This window comes from Anser anser (assembly GCF_964211835.1).
Source record: "Anser anser genome assembly, chromosome: 9".
NCBI classification, from domain to species: domain Eukaryota; kingdom Metazoa; phylum Chordata; class Aves; order Anseriformes; family Anatidae; genus Anser; species Anser anser.
In genome coordinates this window covers 23,646,594-23,667,668 of record NC_139729.1, presented here as the reverse complement: position 1 = coordinate 23,667,668, position 21,075 = coordinate 23,646,594, and the positions used below count along the sequence as shown (strand labels likewise).

Below are 21,075 nucleotides of genomic sequence, written 5' to 3'. Positions count from 1 at the left end.
ACAGCATGGTGCGTGTTTTGGAGAGAAAAGCTGGGAAACGGAGCTTTTTTCCCCCACTCCCTCTGCTTTCCAGGGTGCCTGCACGCAGGGAGCTGGTACGGGCATCTGGCAGCCGCCCACGGGGCCCTGGCAGCAAGCAGCAGGGCAGAGGTGCCCAACCAGATATCTGTTAAAAACAAACTACGTGCAGATATATAAGATAACACATAATAAATATATAAGGATGTATTTTCTGTCTGCACGCATCTCCACCCTGCAGCTCGGCGGGGCCAGCTCGGGCCGCCCGGCAGCAGGGCACACACAGACCCGCCGGGCTGCGTGCCAGCCCCTCGCACATCCCACGTCCCAGAGGGCGCAGGAACGGCGCGGCAAGCAGCACCTGAACACCACCCGAAATACCAAAACAGCCTTCTTTTCAGCAGAAAAGCTGGGCAAGGTTTGGGGAAGGGGAGGCAAAAAGAATGAAACCGCGGCTTCCGTCAGCCCCAGCCGTGACCAAGTCTCTTTCGGTCCCTGCAGGAGTTTTCACAGCTCAGGACAGGCGAGAGCAAGTTAAAAACACACCATGGGTTGTCAGACAATGGGAGGAAATGGCGTGAAGGGCTGGCTCCTGCCCTCCTCGCTCTGCAGAAGCCTCGACAAGAAGCAGGTAACCGCTGCCACAAGACGCTCCGGCAAACCAACGCCCGGAGAAGCTCAGATTGCTTCCCGGGGACTGATGTAGGTCCCCGGTACGACGCTGGTTCCCACTCAAACCAGTTTTTAAAATCGTCCTTATCTTTTAAATGACTTCCTTCAAAACAGCCGTGCTGGTGTGGAGCTGGAAAGCCACCTGTCTGCAGCAAAGCTGGCAGCAGACGGGAGCCGCTGGTGGCAGCGCGGTGCTGCCCGCAGCCCGCTCGCTGGGCAGAGCCGGAGGAGAGCGATGCAGGAGGCTGTATGAGCATCAGGGACTGGCATTCGCTTTGCCATTCCACTTCCCGGGAACACAATTTGTGGCAGTACTGGCAGCGAGTGTATTTCCCCTGATATTTCTTTCCCTGAAGGTTTGCTGGCTTGCTTTAAATCAATTACCAGAGAAAGAGTAAGTGGAAAAAACCAAGTTTGGTCTATGCCTAGCAAATAAAAGGGGCACGACCACACTTCTTTGCAGAGGTTTTCAAGGAAGACGTTTCTCAAATCACGTCCTGAGAACAGACCCACTAAAACACCAGATCCTTCCTCTCCTGCAGACACACCTGCAGTCTAAAGAGCACCTCATAAATTACAGGGGATAACAAAGTCAAGTTGACACAGGCCTTTACAATCTGCTGTTAGCAAAAGTAGTAAAAATTTCCAGCTGAGGCATGTGATTGCAGGCCGCTCCACAACAGGGTGATTTCACCAGCAGAGATCACCTACCTCAGACTTAGGAATTTGTCCTTCATTTATTTATACGTAAAACCATATCCTCAGCAGCTAAAAGTGGCAGCTCTGATCCTGGGAAACTCTTCCCCAGCCACGAGAGCTGCCCATGTCCCCCTGTCCCTGAGCTGGGGCTCCTCGCAGCCGAAACAGCACCGGGGGGAGGGGGCCCAGGAGAAGTCCCTGGGGTGTTTTTTTTTTTTTTCCAGACCAGAGCCTCGAAACCAACTCTCAGTAGTCCTGAAGGAGGATGCTAGGTACCTGGACGAAATTAAACATGCACACGGGCGGTTTAGCGAGACCCTTCAGCCTTCCCCACGTGAGCTGAGCCTGGGCAGAGCAGAAGCGCGCTGCCGGGAGCCGCCCGGCTTTGGGACGCACTGACCATCCCCGGGGATGAAAGTCCCCGGTCACCAGCGAGCCACTCTCACGGGCACACGCTGTCAGACACCAGCGGCTGCACGGGGTGGGGAAATAGGATTTTTTTGGGCCATTCAAGCCCCTTGAATCGGTGTCTCCCCTCCGGGCTGCCCGGGAGCAGGGCGCGGTGGCTCCCCCGGCGCGGTGGGCGCCAGCCCCGGCCTCGGGCAGCCCAAACGCGGCCGGGACGAGCAAGACTCAGCCAGCCCCGACGGCCCCAAAACCCACCCGTGACCGTGGGGGGGGGCCGTGGCCGGCCTCGGCCGCGTCCCGGGCCCGCTCCCAGGCGTTTCGGGGCTCCAGATGTGCCCCGAGCCGGGCAGGAGCGCGGCGATGCGGGCGGGCACCGGAGCTGGAGGCGACAGCGCGGCCACCCGGGTCCCCACCCGTGTCCCGAGCCCTGTCCCCACCGCCCCCCGCTACAACCCCCCCGCACCAAGGCGCCGCAAGCCCCCTGCAAGCCCCGGGAGCGAACTTTGCAGCCACGGGGAGACCCCCACGGGCGGCGCCCCCCGGCTTTAACCCCCCTACCCCATAACCCCCTTCCCCCTCAGCCCCCCGTACCCTCTAACCCCCCCCTCTAACCCTCCCTTGTCCCCCCCCCCCCGGCCCCCACCAACCTCGTGCCCCCGGGGGAGCGGCGGCCTCATGGTGCCCAGTCCCGGCTCGGGGCCGCGCCGCAGCCCCCAAAAACCCAAAACCAGCAGCCTCAAAACCCCAAAGGCAGCAGCCCCAAGCCCAGGGCCGGCTCCCCCCGGGCGGGGCGAGGCGAGCCCCAGCCCCAGCCCCAGCCTATAGCGGCCACTTGCGGGGAAACCACTCCCCGTGCGCCGGGACACCGCCGGGGGGGGGGCTGCTGCTGGCGCTTCGGGGCGGGGAGACCCCTTGTCATGGGGGGGGGGTAATTAAAAGGAGCGCTTAATTGGGAGGGGGGGCTGCTTGGGCATTCCCCCCCAGCACGGGGACGCAAAGCTCGCCTTCCTTCTTCCCCTTCCGCAGCCAGTTTGGGCAGGGGAAGGAGGCTTGCTCCCCCCCCGCTAAGGAATTGGGTTTGGCACGGGGGGCACAAGCGCGTGCACACCCAGGCTGAATGAAACGCAGCGGTGCCACCGTTAGCGCTGCACAACTTAAGGATCGCATTAAGGTCACATTCTGCGTGGGTCTGAGCGGTACGCGGCTGCAAATCCTGCGTTTCTCACGTCGCTTCCATCCACAAAGCCCTCGCTCATCACAAAGGCGCAGATTTTGTAGGAACAGTGAAAAAATTTTTGTGCTCAAGAGAAGCACCGAGCCGACACGCGGAGAAGCGACACCCCTCCGCACGCTGGGCAGCTCGGGCGGCCCCGCACGCTGCCACGCTGCCCCAGTCCTGGCTACAGCCCAGCTCCCAGCCCTGCAGCCGTACGGGGGGCGTCCCGGGGGCTTCTTCCAGGGAATTCAGCGCTCCCACTTCTGTCCCTACGGCAAGGCTTCGGTGCGGTTGTGATAGTTTTCTTCCTTAAAGGATTTATTTTGTTTTGTTTTATTTAAGTAGCAAGGAACTGAGCCGTGCCCCTCAGACCCAGACGGATAAATAACCCAACTTCAGGTACAGACAGTGCCCTGGCAGTGCGATATTGAAGCGTTCCCACGTTCCCCAGCACAGCTCCAGGCTGGGCCACCAGCACCAGCACCGTTTCCGAGCCCACCTGCCCCACGTCCGCTCCGTCTGTCCAGGCGGGGTTTGCTCTGGCTCGGCTGACTTTCTGCAAACACCGTGAGTGCCGCCCTTGGCACTTAAAATCACACTCAGAAATCTGAGCCGGCTGCCCGAGAGCGCCGCAGCACGGCTCGTCCGCTCCCAGGGCGCTGAGCCCGGGCAGGGCCGCGCGCAGCACCTGCGGAGAGCGCCTCGCCGCTCTTCCCAGCGCCTTCCCTGAGCCAGGGGCAACCCACGGAGCGCATCCCGGGCGGAGGCCTCCTAAAACACCCCGGGGAAACGCAACGGTGTCGGGCGACCACAGAACGGGCGAGGCTGGGATTTCTTTTGCTCTCTGTTCCCACCTGACTTTCGGTCTCCAGAAGGTTCCCCGCAGCTCTCTGAGGACGCCGGCCGCCGTCACAGGGGATGCCAGCTTCGCTCATCTACCGCGAGTCGCTGGTGCCAGGAGCGCACTGCGTGCCGGTCACACAGGGAGCGATGCGGCTGGGTCCTGGAAAAACCAAGGTGACAATGTTAGCAACCTTTGCTTTCCTTTACTTTTTTTTTTTCTGCATTTTATTCATGTCTCTCCTTCTCTTTAAATTTTTTTGTTGTTGTGCCTAATGAGTTGGCCCGAAGTGGGGATGCGTAAGGCACAGAGACATCTGCAGAAGGGCTTTTCGAGGACTGCTGAGAGCCTGCGCTGCTGCCCACCAAACCCAACCCTCCAGCTGAAAGACCGCCCAGGAGAAGGAATGGGGATTATTACTATTCATTTTTTCAGACGAGGCCCTCGACCCCAGTCTCACTCACCGCTTGGCACCACAGACAACGGTGGTGGCCAACGAGGGGAGGGGAGGAAGCCACAGTCTTGCACCTGGAAATGCAGTCTCCCCTCCACCCTAGGGCAAAAAGCAGTTTTGCCCAGGCGCTGGCACACAGGAGGGTGCCCCACTCCTCAGCCATTTCGGAGGAGTCCTGCTTGGGATTGCCCTGACTCAGTGAACGCAGATACCACCCGAATACAGGCATTCACCTGCCTAATTCTTCTCACCAGGGTGCTTTCCCCGAGTGAAATGACCACAGCTACACCAGTACGATCCCCAGAGCCGTGTTATTCACGGTGTCACAAACGCCAGGCTGTTTCCCCAGCCCGGGGCAGCCAAACAGCCACACTTCAGCTGCAACTGCTCACAGCAGCCGACACTTTCTAGGTTCAGCAAATGTCAAAGACGGCGAAAACACACAAACAAAGGAAAAAGCCATCTATCTCTTGAGCCGAGCACTCTTCCGCCCGTCCTTCTTGGCTGCAGCCAACCTGGAGGAGCCTTTTTCCTCCCTGCGTTTCCTCCGCGCCTGCACGGACCTTGCAGGCACCAAGCACGGGGGATGCTGGTGCCGGTGCCTGTGCTGTGCCACGGGGGGCTGCCTTCTCCTGGCCCTGAGCTCAGCTGGGCAGGAACTCGGGGCGCTGCTGGGGCCGTGCTGCCTGCCCAGGGGCCATCTGCCAGCCGGGGGGACCCTGCTCCCCTCTGCCAGCTCGCCCAGCGGTCTCTCAGCCTCCGCGTGTATCGCAGGCACGTGCGGCGCTGCGGTCCTTCAGGACACCGGGGTTATTGTGCCTCGCTAGGAGCTGAACCAGGAGCTGAAAATGTGGTTTTCGGTGGGCATTTCAGAGCAACGCACTCAGAAAGGAGAGCGGCACGTCCCCACGAGGTGCTGCGGGACGGAGCTGAAAACAGCCAAGTACTTTTTTCTTCTCCTCCCCCATCCTTCAGGGAAAACAATTGCCATCCTAACTTTGGAGGAAGAGGCAGGGGAGGAAGTTTGAGCACTTAGCCCTGGCAGCCGGCCTGGCCACGGTGCCTCCTGGGACTTGTAGTCACATCTTCTCATGCCCGAAGCGCTGGCCGTGGCGCGGCCCCGCAGAGCAGCGAGGCTCCCCACGACACCGCGGCAGCGGCGGCAGCCCCGTCCCTGGGCAGGGGACAACCAGGGGACAGCGGGACCCCTGGGCTTTAGCTGCTCCGAGATGGCTCAGCGGCTGCCCAGGATCCCAACATGATCGGGCTTGGCCGGGATATTTCAATTTTCTTTCACAGCCTCCCCCTCTCGCAGAATTCCCATGGAAACAAAAACAAAGCTCGCGCTGTTTGGGTATTTTTATTTTTTTTTTGCCTCTCAAGGGGGAAGCGTGAATGAAATTGGTAAGGGAAAAAGAACTCGGAAACTTGCAGTGGGGCAGGGCCAGCCTCGGCTCTGCAGGTCCCGGGGTGCACCATGCGGCCCAGGCACGGTGTGGCCGGGGTGGGAAGCGGGAGCTGCCGTGCGCAGTGCTCCCGGTGCGCGCGGAGGAATGCCAGGCACGTCAGCGTGCGCAGCACGGTATCTGGAGGAAGGAGAGAGTGCAAAGCAGCTCCGTATGGTGTTAAGCTACGACGCACGCCGTCTTGCTATTTAAAGCCGCGCGGCGGCATGAATGACAGGTTTGAGGGAGCTCAACAAGTCCGTCCGAAAACAACCCGCGCCGTCCTCCCCAGCACCGGGGCTGGGCACAGCTCTTCCTGCCGTCCCGCTCCCACGCAGCACGGCGTGACCCACCTTCACCTGCTGGAGGACGGCTGTCCTGCTCTGGGAAGACATCCAGGTGACCGCAGGGAGCAGCGTCACAGGGCCCAGAGCAGCTTTGGCACCGGCTGCCACCTCCCCTTCCCCTTTCTGAATGGGAACTGGTGCCGGGGACAAGCCTGGCTGCGCTGAAGTTAGGGGTTTTGCTAGGGGGTTTTGAAGTCAGGGGGTTTTGCCCTCCCTCCCCTGCCCACACCACAAAATGCGTCCTGCCAGGAGGCAGCACGAAAAAGCAAGATGCAACCCGTGGCCAGGGCTTGGGGCATGCCTCGGTTTGCCCTTGCCTGCACCAACAGCCTCGTTTCTCGTGGGTTCTGAGACGTGGCTCGGTGCATGGGTGAATTACCCCTGTTGTCATTCATCCATAGCAGGTTGTCAAGGAGGTACATCATTACCGGCATCGAGAAAGGAACGAGCTCAACTATTCTGAAAGTATGTAATAAGCACTTGGGTAAGAGTTAAGTAACGAGTGTTTCTTTAGCGACAAACCCAAGCGAGATACGCTCCACCCATTTAGCTAACAGACAAAGGCTTATATAAGCCGCGTGTTACATAAAACCCTAAAATAGGGAGCCGGAGAACTCCCCCACCTTCGGCTGAGAGTGCGACCGCAGCACGCGTGTCCCCGGGGCCACGTTCAGCCAGGTGAGCCAACCCAAGTGGGTTGTTACAGATGGGTAGGAAAGAGTTTGCACACTTAGAGAGCGTGCAAACGGGGCACGGTTATGGGGAAGCGTCTCCAGTGTTCTCCCTGTCTCCAGGGACTTGCATGCGAGGGGCTTTCCGAGCCTGAAGCTGTTACCGTTGCACTTCCACAGCCCCCAGCAGCTTTTTCCTTCACTCATTTGCCCGTTCAGGTTCTGAGTTCCCATGGATTTCCAGCTTCTGCAATACCGTGCATCAAGAAATGCCACGGTCTATTACACCGTAATCCTCTGCGGACGAAATGGGCCACGTTTTGCAAAGTCAACTACAAAACATAGCCATAGGTAAAAGGCAGATTGTCGGGGTGCAACCTCTGCATCGGGTCCGGTACGCCTGAGCGCCTGCCTGTCCCTGGACAAATCACCTCCATCAGTAAAAAATCCTCGTTCTCCCTAGGCACCGAGCATCCCGCCTTCCGAAGCCCGACTCCCAGCCTCAGACAATACATTCAGCCCACACCGACGGTTACTTCCAGACACGAAAGCCAAAAAAAACGGCTCGGAGAAGAGGATTTGCATTCCCCTTCACAACCCAGGCACCCGATCCTCCTCCCGCCGCAGGCACAGAGGCAGCTTTGTGAGAAGTCAGGGATCCTTATCTGGGGGGGGAAGGAGGGAGAGACGGACGGGATTACTGGCCAGGCAGAGCGAAACGTGTCAGGAGTTCCTCTCCTGACTACAAGGGTGCCATTCATCGCAGCAATCAGTTTGCTCGGCCCTGCTTGCAGGGACACGCCAGGGCCCCGATGTGGTTCTGCCTGACCTGGCACTCGGCACTGCCTGAGCCCGGGCTGGGCAGCAGCAGGAGCTGCACCGAGGGGATTTTGATGCGGCTCCCCCGCTCCCCGAGCCTCCTCCCCGGCTGCATCCCGCAGACTGCAGGGCGGCTCGTTTTAAGGCGCAGGCAGACAGAAGGCCGGCGGGCTGGAGCAGAAAACGACGAAATGAGATGCAAGCTGTCTAGCCCACAAAAAAAAAAAAAAAAAAAAAAAAGGCTTTGGTTTCGATCACATTCGTTATCGTCCTTCAGAATTAAATTCAGATGACAGAGATAAGACAGGGGTGACCCCTAGTGCCCTCTCCAGCTGCAGCTTCCGCCGCCATCCCCTTGTCACTCCCTGTATTGAGTCCAGCGACGGCACCTCTCAGCCTTGCTCTTCATTCACAGAGCCTTGCTCTCTCTCCTTTTTTTTCAGAAGCGAGATCTAATTTCCTCCCCCTGTACAAACTCTCTCACTGCAGCATCCCTTCTGTCGCGGTTGTCTGGGAACAACACCGGACAAACCTACTAGCGTGACACCAGATTATATCCCACCGGCTCTCTATCGTAGCGCCGTTACATTTGCTGCACTTACAGGGAAGAAAGGAGAGCCTGTTCCGCGGGCCCCGAGCTTGCCAGTGGCTCAGAACAGCCATTCAAACTGCCGAGAAGGGACCTTTGTCTCATGCAAAGTGGATCCGCGGCACCAAGCCACGACAGGAGCGAGTCTGCCCTGTGACAGGCAGCGGTACGCGCTTTTGTGGGTTTCTTTTCTGGCCGTTCCCGTGACTCAGCCGGCACCACAGCTGCCCCGCTCACAGCACCGGGGTGTCCCCAAAGCTCCTACCTCTTCGCACCCCCACCGCTAAGCCCTGGGGACAGTTTAAGCTCATCTCAGGGCAGGAGAAATGCCTGAGGGAGCCCTCGCTGGGCTCCCCTTAGCCCTGAGCTCTGTGTAGGGCACAGCACCGCTCACCCACCCAAAAGGGCTCCTCCTTCCCCTTTCACTTCTCGCCAGCCTCCTTCTTCACCAGCGGCAGCCCCCACCTGGCAGCCAGCCCTTCCTCCCCGCACCTTCTCCCTTTCCTACCAGTGCCCTGGCTCTCGTCCTCGTTCCTTCCCCTGAAGCCTCTGCACTCAGCGCTGTGCTCAGCTTGGGGCCAGCCGGGCGCGCTGGAACGAGAATTACTGCAAGCGTTTTTTCCAGTTTTAGCCCCAGCTCTCGCTCTGTTCCGCACCCGGTGCCATTATGTGCCAGCTCCGCGGGTCATTTTTCCCTGCTTTGTTAAAACCAACAAGTCTCTGGTTGAAGTTCCTGCTATGTTTCTTTTTTTTTTTTTTTTTTCTTTTTTTTCCACCAATGTTTTATTTGTAAAGTAGGTTTCAAAGGGGGATAGGAAGTGAGCTAGTCGTTGCATAATTTAAGTCGGTTTTATCGCAGTAAAATCTCTTTTCTTGCGTAGCCACGACAAAGCCTCTGTGACCCAGCGTGCACACCCAGCGCTGCTCTCCTGCCTTCGGACCCAGCGCTGCTCCAAATTTCCCAAGTTATTTTCTTTTTTCCTCTGCTTTAATTAATTACATGCAAAAATCTCATCTTCTGAGCCATCGCTTGCTTCTTTCACATGGTTGTACACCCTTTTACTGAATTTCTTTTCCTTGTTAGCTTTGGTAAAGGCCGTTTTCTCTTTATTGCTGTCCTGCCTGCATATGGTCCTACACAGAAAAGGCACTCCAAAAATCCCTGTAAGCGTATTTATCTTCCTATAGATGCATTTTTTAATATGGAGAAAAAATGTTTCTCCTTTTGCTTGGTGCTAGCTTTGTGCCTCCCAGTTATGCTCCACATTTAGAAAACCTCCTTTGTCAGGATTACCATATGCCTGTAGCTCCTTGCAGTATTAGTTTAGTGTCTCTGAATATTTTTATTTAAATTTTGTTTTCATTCACTCCCAATATTAAGATGCTCCAAATTAGCTCCTCACTTGAATTTTTGATTACCACATGAATCGGGCTTTTTGCGTACTTTTGCAATATGCTGCTTTGCTGGGTCCTCAGATCTTTGCTTGCGCTATTGGAAAGTTACTGTTGTGAAGTGATAACCTGGTCCTGGACGTCAGCTGAGCCCTCTCCGGTTGTTGTTAGGACACGACACGAATGTCAGAGGCCAAAAAAATAAACCCGGCCAGGGGAGCCGCTCATCAGAAGGTGAAGTAGAATCGCCACCACTGAAAATACCTCTATCAAAGACGGGAGTTTCTCCTTCCGAAGGCTTGAGGAGACTACAAATCCCATGGCTTGCCTTTCACAGCAGGTCAGACCAGCCGACCGGGACAGCATATTCCAGCATGTGTACTCAGAAATATCCGGGCAAACTGCAACCACACGTGGTGGAGAGGCCGGACGAGACGAGGCAGATGTTGCTTCCCGTCTCCGGCGCTACGAATCCGTGCGCAGGGCTGCCCAGCCGCTCGCTTCTCCCACAGCACCTCGCCAGGCAGCCGCTTTCCCTTTGCTTCCCTTCCTAACCCAGCCCTGGTCTAAAACTTTCCTGTTCAACGTTTCCTTGTTGGAAAGCGGCCCTAACGCATACGGAATCACTTCACCTCCACCTTCCTGGGGACGGAGACCCACGGGCAGGGCTATCGTACGGTGTGTCCCCGGTGTATCCCCGGCAGCCCCGGGGCTGACCCACCTCAGTCGGAAGGTGACTCACTGAGGTTGTAACGCCGGGAGACGGGAGGAGGCGCTGAGCTGGGGGCAGCTCTCAGGCCTTGTTCCTGAGCGCGCACACGTTTAGCGAGCACCTCCTGAAAGCCACGCTGGGGTCAGACAGCTTGGCAGCAAGGCCGGAGCTCTCCCGGCCACAGTGCAACACATCCCCATAAATAAGCCCGACTCCTGGCCGGATCCAGAACTAGGAGCTGGACGTGGGGCCACGAGGGTGCCCCTGAGCATGGCCCCGGTGCAGCAGCAAGCCGAGGGCAGTACCATGGCAGGCCACCCGGCACGGCCATCACGAGCAAACACAGCGGCTCCGAGCTGACCAGAAAACCTCTGAGAGCAGGAGAGGTGCAGGCACGTCCTGGCTCCCGCGCTGCAAAGCACCCGCTGCTCCGAAGCCCCAGGGAGCAAGACCCAGGCTAGGGCAGATGCCACCCCAAAAAAAGGCACACTGTAAAATGTTATTTTCCCTCAGTTATACTGAAAATCTATGAGGAAGCATAAAGCTAGTCTCAAAGAAGTTATTTTACTCTTTGGCAAGCACACACGCAAAAAGGCTCAATGCACTGCGCTGCCATTCCGGAGTTTAATACAAGATGAAGCACACATCAGCCCCAGCTCGCCAGTACCCTGCTTCCAGTTTCAGAATCATAGAATTGCATTTGCTCAAGCAAACAGTTTGCTCAAGCACTCCAGTAAAAACAGTAGCATAATTCTCTATTCCTCTTTTTTTTTTGAGAGACAGAAAGTCCCAGTCGTTTCGTACAGTCCAAGTAAAAGCTATCTAAACACAGGCTTTGTCATAGGATGAACACTGAAAAAGGAAGAACAAGTGAAAAAAGCAATGAAAGAAAAAACAAAAACCTGCATGCAAATCCCCCAGCAGAGTGCACGCAGTCACTTCTGTCCGTACTCACCCAGAAGGGCACTCCGAGGGTTGGGTTCTCACCTCCCTTCAGTTCTGCCCATAACTCTGGGAAGAGCAGAGTATTAGAAATCGGAGCGTGCTTGGCAAAGATGCCAACAGCAAGATACTACAGCACAGAGCAAGTTGTCTTCAGCGAGCCGCTGCCTTTTTCACGGAACTGACTGGACACAGGTGTTTACCTGAGCGTCAGGATCAATGTGCTGAACTGCCTGGTATTTGCCTAAGTGTGCAGCAACGCCCGTTTACCTAGCTAATTCATCAGGTCCTGTTACAACGCATGACATGTTAAAGGAAAAACGTTCAGAATTTTTGCACTTAACCAGATTTTTGCACTCTTCCAGCTGGCAATCACTTTCCCACTATAGATTTTTGAAAACTATGAAATATACAAGCATACACACACAGATATATATATATATATATAAAGAACACTAACAGGGCAATCAGATGCATACAGCCTTAAAGGTGTCAGTCATTAAATCTTTAAATGAAAGCAGACGCAGAGTGCCAAATTTCCCTGGTTTACCCTCTGCCACCCTTCCTGCAGGAACACAAACGCGAACCAGAACGGGTTCCTCAGCAATGCAGCTGTGAGCACACAGCACGGGCTGATGAACAACGGGAGGGCGGCGTTTGGTTGGAGGCAGCTCCCGACACGGAGGCTGCGACTTCCAGCCGAGCACACCCAAGGTCTGGGAGCTCGTACAAGAAGGGCTGGGACTTGCTTTGAGTCTTGCCATCCGTACTGGTGTCTCCCCAGGCAGATCCTTAGGCAAACGACCAGCACTTACTTGTACTTCGCATCAACGTTGACCAAAAAGCTGCTTCAGAAGACACTTGTTCCCAAATCCTTAGGTTCTCCCAGTAGCCAAGCACTGCCAGGCTCGGTGCAGGACTCAGGCAGCTGGGTGAGGCTGCATGCGTGTATGTGGTGTTGACTTTAGAGCCGAGGGCGGCTGCGAGCAACCTGCCCATCCCAAACCCATGCGGTGCCGCCTCACCCAACCTCCTGACAGCGCGGGGCCTCTTCCCCAAACGAAACCTCGCGCCCACCCAGCCGGCCCCGTGCCAGCCGGCACTCACCTGGCTCCCGACCACCAGCAAGGCCGCCGCGCGCCGCGCTCAGGGGCGGGACACGAGCAGCGGATGCGGCCGCTCCTGGAGCTGCCGGCGGGCGGTGGGTGAAGGCAGGAGGCGAGGTGAGATACGTCGCCCAGCCACGCGGCATCGCCCGCCGCTGCTGCGGCTCGCAGCGCCGCTTCCTGCTTCCGACGTCACTTCAGCTCTGCTCTGAAACGCCAAAACGCGAGCAGCTCGTGGCCTTCCCTTTTTTTTTTTTTCCCTCCCTCTGGATAACTAGTTCATTTTTTTCGTGTTCTAGAAGTAGATAGAAGGGACTTTATCGCAAAGCAGTGAAAACAAATCGTACAATACTGCTGCTTCTAACCCTATTGCTTGTTCTGGCTCAAAACATCCCCGATGCAGCGAGCCCATCCAGTATGAAACCACTCTCCTGTTTCAAATTTGCTAAAAACATTCTGGCAGGGTCACTTTGCCTTTTTTTTTTTTTTTTCCTGCTTCTGGTGCCTGCCTGGTGCCAGGCAAGCCGTGACCGTGCAGTCCCAGGAGGCTTTCGAAGAACGAGCTGAGGAGAGGAAGTGGAAGGGCACAGCTAGGTACAGCCTGCTGGCTAATTATTTCACGTACATGCTCAGCATTGCACGTGACGTTCACTGAAATTGCAGCTTTTCAGGGAAGAGGTATCGAAGGTTTGTGTGGTGTTAGGGGCAACTTCACCAACTAACATTTGCTTTGCTAAAATTCAAACACAATGAGGCTTCCCTGTCAGCAGCAATTAGAAACAAGCATTATCTGATTGCTTTCTACAGTAATTGTGCTTCATTATTTTCCTCCTGTGAGAGACAAAGAAATGTCACAAGCGGAGGAGGTGCCGGTACCTTTCACAGATACGTTCTTGGCAAGCAGAGGTATTTCTTACAAGCTCTTCAGAAGTGGTTGATTTGAAGTTCTTGAAAAGCTTTCTCGTCTTCATTGTGAATCCCTTTTCCTTTCCACCCTCCAGTTCCTGACAGCACCTTTTGTCAGGGTGGGCTTCTGCCACGGACCCACAGTGCCGCGTCCTCCTGAAGCTCCGTCAGCAGCGGCCTCGGAGGCTGAGGCTTCCCGGGAGAGGCGCGAGGGAAGCCCGGCAGAGCCAGAGCACGTCGGAACATCACAGCAGGCTCCGGCCTGCTGCGTTCACGTTAGCGCTTCCACTGGAGCTAGCGCGCGGGTGAAGGTCAGTGCTCATTTCGGTAAGCTGTTCTATCACCGAACAGCTTAAGCCCTGGCTGCCTTGTTTTGACTGGCCTCAGGCAGGGAAAAGTGCGGTATGCTTGAAATGCCAGACTGATTTTTCACTTTTGCAACCAAAACCCCCACTGGGGAGACAACACTGCTCATTACCCAATTCCTTTGGCTTGCTGGAAACCAACCCTGAGCTCTCTGCTCTGCGGATGTCAGACCGGGACCTTTCAGCTCACTGACAACATACCCCGGCAGCTGACTTCCAGGAGGCTCCTCCCGACTTCAGCCGCAGCCCTGAGCGATCAGCGCTTTGGAAACGGGGCTTTAGAAAGATGTTGTGAAAGGAACAGCCTTGACTTCTGATTTCAGAAACGGAGATGACTTCAGGAGATCGCAGCACCCGCGCAAATGGGTTTGTCCGGGGCGGTGCCGCTATCCGTGACTTCACTGAGGCGGCGCTCGCAGCGAGAGGCTGCTTTTAATTAGGAGCGGAGGCTTGTTAAGGGACGGAGCAGAGTGCTGAGTCACGTCACGTGAAACTGCATGGAGACTGCTTAGAGCCCCGAAGTTACATCCTTCCTCCTAAAATCCTGCCCAAGCCAGCTCCTGCGGAACGAGGAGGCCTGGTGTCTCACCACGCGCTTCGGGCTGGCGCCACAGACGTGTCAGAGTGTCTGACCCGAGGCTGAAGAGGAGGAGGAGGAGTTTGCAGGCCCACACAGAGCCGCTCGCTGCAAGGCCTCTTCCCTTCTGTCACTCACTCCCGTCCAGCAAGGAGGAAGACTGTCGAAAGATGTGGCGGAGCCAGCAGGCCTCGTTTCCTGGTCTGGGGAGGATGAGATGTCTTCTGGGAGCTGTAGTTCCCCGGAAAGATGAATTTGCAGCCTTCCTGGGGAGCCATGCCAGCAAGGCCGGCAGCCTGTGGAGGCTTCCGCTCCTCTGGTGCCAGGGAAAATAGGTTGAAATGAAAAGAGACATTTGTATAGGCAGCTCTGCCACCTGAGCCTGGAAAATGGCGCACCACAGTAGGAAAACCTGAACGTGCTTAGGAGCATTAGGACACCAAGGAAGAAACTTTCTGCCTTGATGAGAACAGAAAAGGGGTGGTCGTTTGGGATTCTGCAGCCAAAGGGAAGCCAGCTGTGGGGCTCCTCAGGGGGTACAACGTCTGCTCGAGGAGAGCACGCTGACCTCCCGGAGAACCAGGCACAACCAAGCCCTGATGGCTTAAGGGAGAAGAAAATATTCTGACAGAGTCAAAGCAGCACCTTTTTCACAAAAAGGAGGTGGAGAGCTCGGACCTGAACCTCTGCCTGCCAGGCGGAGAAGAGCTCCTCTGAGTGCTGCTTTTGCATAAGGATGAGGCCTCCGGGCAACGTGTGCCACAGAACTGCCAAACAACCTGCAGATACCGCTAAAGCAAGAACCTGGTGGTACAAAAGAAATACTGACAGAAGTGTACAGCACTTGTTTGTGGTTTACAGAAGCCACCGCAGTGTTTGTGAGCTGGTAGACGTGGAGGAAGTGTTTGTAAGGACGACAGCAAAGAACTGAACGCAGTGTACGATTCGGGGTGATAAACCAAAGAGAGGACACCAGAGCTTCAAACGCTGTTCTTGGAAACCAGGCTTGGTTAGAGGGCTTTGTACACACCGAGCTGTTTGAAAAACAGCAATTACCTACCCTGCCCTCCTCGTTTGGGGTATAGCATCAGTGGGAGCATTGCACTTACAAACACTAAATAACTGGAAATAATAACCCCTGAAGACGGTTCTGAGCTGAGTGGGGCTTTAGGACAAGAAAGGCTGGTTGATGGTAGCTCATTCTTAACTATTTGCACATGTTGGTAGTAAAGCTGAGTGCTTGGGCATTATTTGCCACTTTTACAAGTTGAATTATTATTATATATATATATATATATATATTTTTTTTTTCTCAAGCAGCACGGTACTAAATATTTCCTCAGGTAATGTAGCTTTTTTTCTAGTTAAAGTGGAGAGAATTGTAAAACAAAAAAAGCATACCTAAATTAAAAACTTGTTTTCTACATGGACATTTGGCAATTGATATTGCCAAATACTCTGAAAGGAACAACCTCTATGTTTAATGCCATAATTCTTATACTTCTAATCCAGAACACTGATGAACTCTTCGAAGATGGACTTAAATCTGAATCCCCACAGCAATCTCTGGATTGACCAGGTTGACCTAAGTCTAGATGGTAAGAGTAACACTTTTTCAAGAATAAACTGCGTTGATCTCTGGTCCTCCTTCCCCACAGCTAGCAGGTTCTCTGGGCTCCTGAATTTCTGGAAGACATTTTGCATTGCAGGAGAGAGATGAACAAAACTGCAAGGAAAGAATGAGAAGGAAGAGAGAACCGTGATGATAATGCAGAGCCCAGAAGCACCCCTGATCGAAACATCCACTTTCTTCAGAAGACAGAGCTGGCCACCAAGGGTTTGGGTGGCAGCAGCCCGGAGGGGCAGGGACAGCTCTGGGCACGTGGGCTGAACGGCTGCCCAAGTCACAGCTTTGGGACAGCCACAGCTGACCCCAGGATGTTCCCAAGGGACATGCCAAGGCAGGGTTCAGCGCCCTGCACAGCCCTGAGCCCTGATCGGGGTCTGGGGCTGAGCCTAGGAAGCCACCCATTTGTGCTGATATGGGTTCATGTCTGTATAGAGGTAATCTTCACGCCATGAAAGCAGCCCAGTGTCTAGCTTCCAGAACCAACTTTCGTGTTTTTGTTGTTGCTGTTAATTGTACTATTCAAATTGAAACTTATGGACCTGATTTAGTGCTGTTAGGAAGCTTGCTGACATTATCAGTCACACCAGCACACAAATGACAAGACTGAGTAAAGAATCAGCTATTGCACCAGTAATTCTGCCTGTCTTTCCTAGGAAGAATCTGTGTCACGTATCCTGTGACACCATCCTGTCATGTAGCTTTGCTGGGGTCCTGGATTACCCAACACTGTGCCATCCGCCCCCAATTTAAGGTTAATAAAGTGATGCTGGCTGACCAATAACTCAGCATATCATCTCAGTGGCAGCATTAATGCTGGATGGGGCTTTCTGCAACCTGACCCAGCGGAGGATATCCCCACCCATGGCAGGGGTTTGGAGCTAGATGGTCTTTAAGGTCCTTTACAACCCAAACCATTCTATGATCCTATGATTAATGCCTTCACTATTCAACAGAAATAGTGGTATAATATTATAAGTGCAAATTGCATCTGAGCCTCAGTAAGACTTACTGGCCTTACTTCTGAGCCTTACTAAATCCGTACCAGGGCTTGGGAAAACCAACCTGAGCAAGGCTCTCTCCTGCATTGGTCTGCTGGTGGGAAGAGACATACGAGGAACCCCAGAATCCATGAACTTCAACCAGCTCCTCTCTGATGCAGTCCTTCTCTGCCGTGTCCTGACGGTGCTGAGCAGGAGGAGCCCAGGGACTGGAGATGCTCAGCAGAAGTGATCGGTGCTGATCGGTGCGCTGGGAGCTCAGTGCAGCTCTGATGCAGTGGGTCCACGGTGCAACAGAACAAGCGCAGCCGTTAAGGCTGACCTCCCAGACACAGCTCACCTCTTTGTCCCAGCAGCTGGCTTACAGCTCGCCTCTCAGAGCACACCTCATCAGGCTTTAAGGACTCCAAGTGATAATGGTTCCACCGTCCCTGCTCAGGAACCAGCCCACCCAATTACACTTTCTGCTAGGGTAATTCAAAGCTGAGCATTTCTATTTCAGCCTCTACCTGCGGGATCTTGTTATGACTTCCTGAGCAATACAGAAATGCACTTCCACCGTCAGATATCTTTTTCATGTGCAGAGGCTTGGAAACCCTGCTTATACCTGCTGCACGCACACCAGGCTGCATCAGTTAACAAATTATTAATCTATAACATGCTGAGTTCACAGCACATCATTCAAGGGGTGGGGTGTTTAAACTCAAAGCACTGACGTGCCCCGTTGGATGGCTGGATGCAGGGCGAGCGGGGCTGAGCCGTGGGACGCTTGCCAGTGGCTCGTCCCAGTGGCTCAGGGACAGGCAGCACCCAGGCACATTGGCCTGTGGTCGTCTTGTACAATGAAATTGTCGCCAAAAGGCTCCAGCTCTGTCTTTCTTTGATAAAAAGGCAGTCAGAGAATTGCCCTCTCCCACGAGCCCCAGCGCTCAGCCTATGAGATAATACAGGCTGGCCTTTTCTTTGCAGCTGTATTGTTTTAGTGCTTGGAAAATAGCAGCAGGCTGAGCAATGAGTCATCTGTCACTAGATGGGGTTAAAGTAATTTCCGTTTTCTGTTGCCATGGGGAAATCAACGTCCTAAGATTTGTCCTTTCTCCCACTCAAACATGTGGGAGTAGAAAGCCTGAAACCCAGCAGGGCTAAACAGTTTTTTATTTTTTTTTTTATTTTCCCCTTATAAACAAACTTCCCTCCATGGCCTTGCAGCTGTCAGTCTGTTCCCGGAATCGTCCAGTTAACAATGTCATTCCCCTCGGATTGCAAAAAATCCAGAAGCAGAGTTTAAGTAAATATTTGACATAAATATAGGAGCTGCTTCACTTCACTTATGTCTCTGCTGCTCATAAAGTTTTTACGTGTACATTCAAGGGGGTTATAACCTTGATACTGCAGGAATAAAGTAGCTTTTTAAAAAAAGTAAATTCAAGTAGCAGATCCCCAACATCGAGAATAGAGTGAATAACAGAAACAGGAAAGAGGAAATTGCAGTAAATACCGTTCAGAAGCCTTGCTAACGTATAGCTTGTATGAGCAGCAGCACAGCAACATCTAGTGTTGGTCAGGGATATAGCTGGAAGTTCTCGGCGTGTGCGTTAATGGCACTCGGATGAAATCTGCACCTGGGCAAGCGGCTTTCCTCGGCCCACCGCAGCACCACGCAGCACAGCCTCGGCTCCACGCCGTCTCCTTCTGCCCCGTGTTTCCCACCAAGGCCCTTCGTCACGCTCCGGGTCCCTGCTTTCGTCCGCCCTGCAGAAGCGCGGTCATCTGGTAATGCTCTCCGTCTGCCCGGATCGTTAGGAAAATTACTGCGGTTCTATTTAAAAGCCAACGCAACAGACCTACAGGTTTCAAAGCAGTTCAGTGCAACGGTGGCCAAAACCGAAATTTTATCATCTGAACTGAAATTTTAACCATCTGAACTGGGATTAAGAGCGCAATTCCCACCCGACAGCTGGTCACGTTACCGTATCGTAAAAACCGGGCCCAATTAAACATCACTGTCAAACGTATAGAGAAACGAGCGCGCAATGTAAGGTTGCAATGCCAAGGCGACGTGCCAGAGCGCTGCATTTTCTCTCTCCTGTATTACCCCGGGAATGCACAGATCGCTGTGCTAGGCACAGCTTACGGCCACCTATGGACAAACTGAGTGAGGGTCACGGGGAGCCTAGCGCTGTAGTGCATGCAGACGCTTCTTTACATTTAAAAGGCACCTGACGCTCAAAGTTAAGTTCCTTGATACTTAACTCTTTTTTAGACACACATTATGGAACAGCATTAGTTTTGACTAGTTAAGTTTGGCTAAACTAAGTTTGGCTTCACATTAGTTTAGCTTTTAAAATTTAATTATTTTTAATGGCTTTACATTAAACTTGGGCAGTTTTTCTTCATACAAGCAAGGCCTTAGAGGGGAAGGTCACTGATGACTGTGTAAGTAAAATCATTTGTCTCCTTAGATTACAGCTCCCATTACACGGATTCTGCTTCATCTTCAGGAAAACAACATCCTTTGGGTTTTGTCAAAGAAAACATTCATGAATGGCTGCTTTCCAAATCCAGCTCTGTCTGGCAACACCCTGTGAACAGATTTTTGCCACGTTTAAGTTCATTACATGAACTAATTAGCATGGCTGTGTAGGTGCGTGGAATGCACTGGGGGAGAGGCAGAGTACAAGTATACAAGATGCTGTTATATAATTTGTTATGGGGGCACACCTATTGAAGACAGACCTGGATCACTCTCAGTATGCTTTTCAGTAGGATTTTGGGAACGAGCAGTCGGGCAGGGGAAAACGAGGACATTTGAGCAGAGGAAAGGTCGAATGGCACCTTATTTTTGTAACTACAAAGTAACATTATTTTTTTTTCTATACTCACGTCTGTTGCTTATATCTCCAGATAAAACAATTTGTGAAAAAGTCAATGACTCAAAGCAAGGACCGCATACACGTCAGCTCCACTCTGAAACGCATTCCCTAACGAAGAAAGAAGTACAACTTCTCACTAATAGCGAGCAAATACGGATTGTTAGCCGTTCTGACCATGAGAAAGGCATTAGGGTGTCTATTGGAAACACTCAGGCAGAACAGGGATCAGAGCTCTGCTTCATGTTATTAAGACATTCACACCGCCCTAACCAAATTAAATGGAGAGCTAAGTCCCATAAAGCTATTAGGCTCTCTTTCTTCCTTCTGCATGCATGAAATTACATTTTAAAGCTACGTGTGATCTTTCAGAGCCTCTAAAGGGGTCAGGCACTAGGCACATCTGGCACGCCGATATTTTCATTCAGGAACATGAGGTCATCCTCCAAGTTGCATTCCTGAGTCGGTAACGTGTAATTTTCCACGTCACTTAACTGACTTGCACATTGAACAGAGATTAATATTAATTTAGTAGAAGCTTGCGCATATTTAACAGAATTGAGAGCCCTGCTAATTGTGTTTTAATTAAAGTAGAAGGGGAATAATGTTTGATAGAGAGGGTCAGTGTTACTTGAATAAACACGCTGCCCACAGCCCGCCACACTACGCCATAAATCACTTCACCAGCAGGGTGAATTAGGTATTGTGGGATCTACAGAGGCACAAATTCAACGGTAAAGTCACCACTTGCTAAAATTGTCACTGCCTGCCCCCACTGGAGGGGACGCTGACACCCCGGTGGCTTGGGGAGCACCACAGGGTGCCAACTGGCTTACCCTAGGTGTGAGCAGCTCATCCGAGTCCCCTGGTAGCTCCTTTGGGGGAAGCAGGGACATGCCCCGGGGCACGTGGTGGTACCCCGTGCCACCCCACCTGGCGGCAGCGCTCCAGAGGGGCCACGGGTCTGGAAGGAGCGTGCTGGGTATCAGCAGAGCGCCTCGGGGACTGCGTGTGATGAAGTACACAGCACAACCGCTTTGGCTCTTGCAGTCAAAACATTTGCTGTTGCAGGTAGGGAGAAACAGGATTGCTGTGTGATGAGCGCTGGGAGGCACCCGCTGCGAGTCCCTCTGAAATGAAAGGCCTTCCTGCCACCAGGAGCAGATCCTAGGCCTCAAAATGTCCCTGCTACAAACCCAGTAACTCCAAAATAACTCCCCCTGGGAAGAAGGCGGTCCTGCTCAGGACGTAGCCACGTCCTGCGGATGCTCCTGGCACCAAGGGTGCTGGTTTCGCGCTGGCTGTGACGGGCAGGGTCAGGGCTGGCACTCAGCACCCTCGCTGCTGGCAGCAGGTTTCTGGCGCTCTGTGCTGCGAAGCGGTCTGTCCTCCTGGGAA

The 21,075-nt window shown here is 53.8% G+C and overlaps 2 protein-coding genes across 23 annotated transcripts in view; both read right to left on the bottom strand.

Moving 5' to 3' along the window:
* Positions 1 to 12,588, bottom strand: part of PLD1 (phospholipase D1) — a 64,308-nt gene extending 51,720 nt beyond the window's left edge. The window contains exons 1-2 of one of the 5 annotated variants that reach the window (XM_083848848.1): positions 12,333 to 12,588; positions 3,868 to 4,016 (exon numbers count right to left, since the gene is read on the bottom strand). The gene's annotated coding sequence lies outside the window, so the exon portion shown is untranslated. Of the gene's footprint in view, positions 1 to 2,444; positions 2,648 to 3,867; positions 4,017 to 11,238; positions 11,265 to 12,332 lie in introns of those variants that run through there. The other 4 variants (XM_083848851.1, XM_083848849.1, XM_083848850.1 and 1 more) reach the window with 4 other exon arrangements.
* A 4,283-nt stretch (positions 12,589 to 16,871) lies between these two features.
* Positions 16,872 to 21,075, bottom strand: part of LOC310904328 (uncharacterized protein) — a gene marked incomplete at its 3' end in the record, with an annotated part of 56,089 nt that continues 51,885 nt past the window's right edge. For 6 of the 18 annotated variants that reach the window (XR_014588213.1, XR_014588216.1, XR_014588217.1 and 3 more), the window contains 2 exons: positions 19,691 to 19,788; positions 16,872 to 18,594 (listed from right to left, as the gene is read on the bottom strand). Coding sequence is in view for 5 of the 18 variants with exons in the window: in XM_083848876.1 (XP_083705002.1) it covers positions 18,369 to 18,626 (258 nt within the window). The other 12 variants (XR_014588221.1, XM_083848876.1, XR_014588222.1 and 9 more) reach the window with 8 other exon arrangements.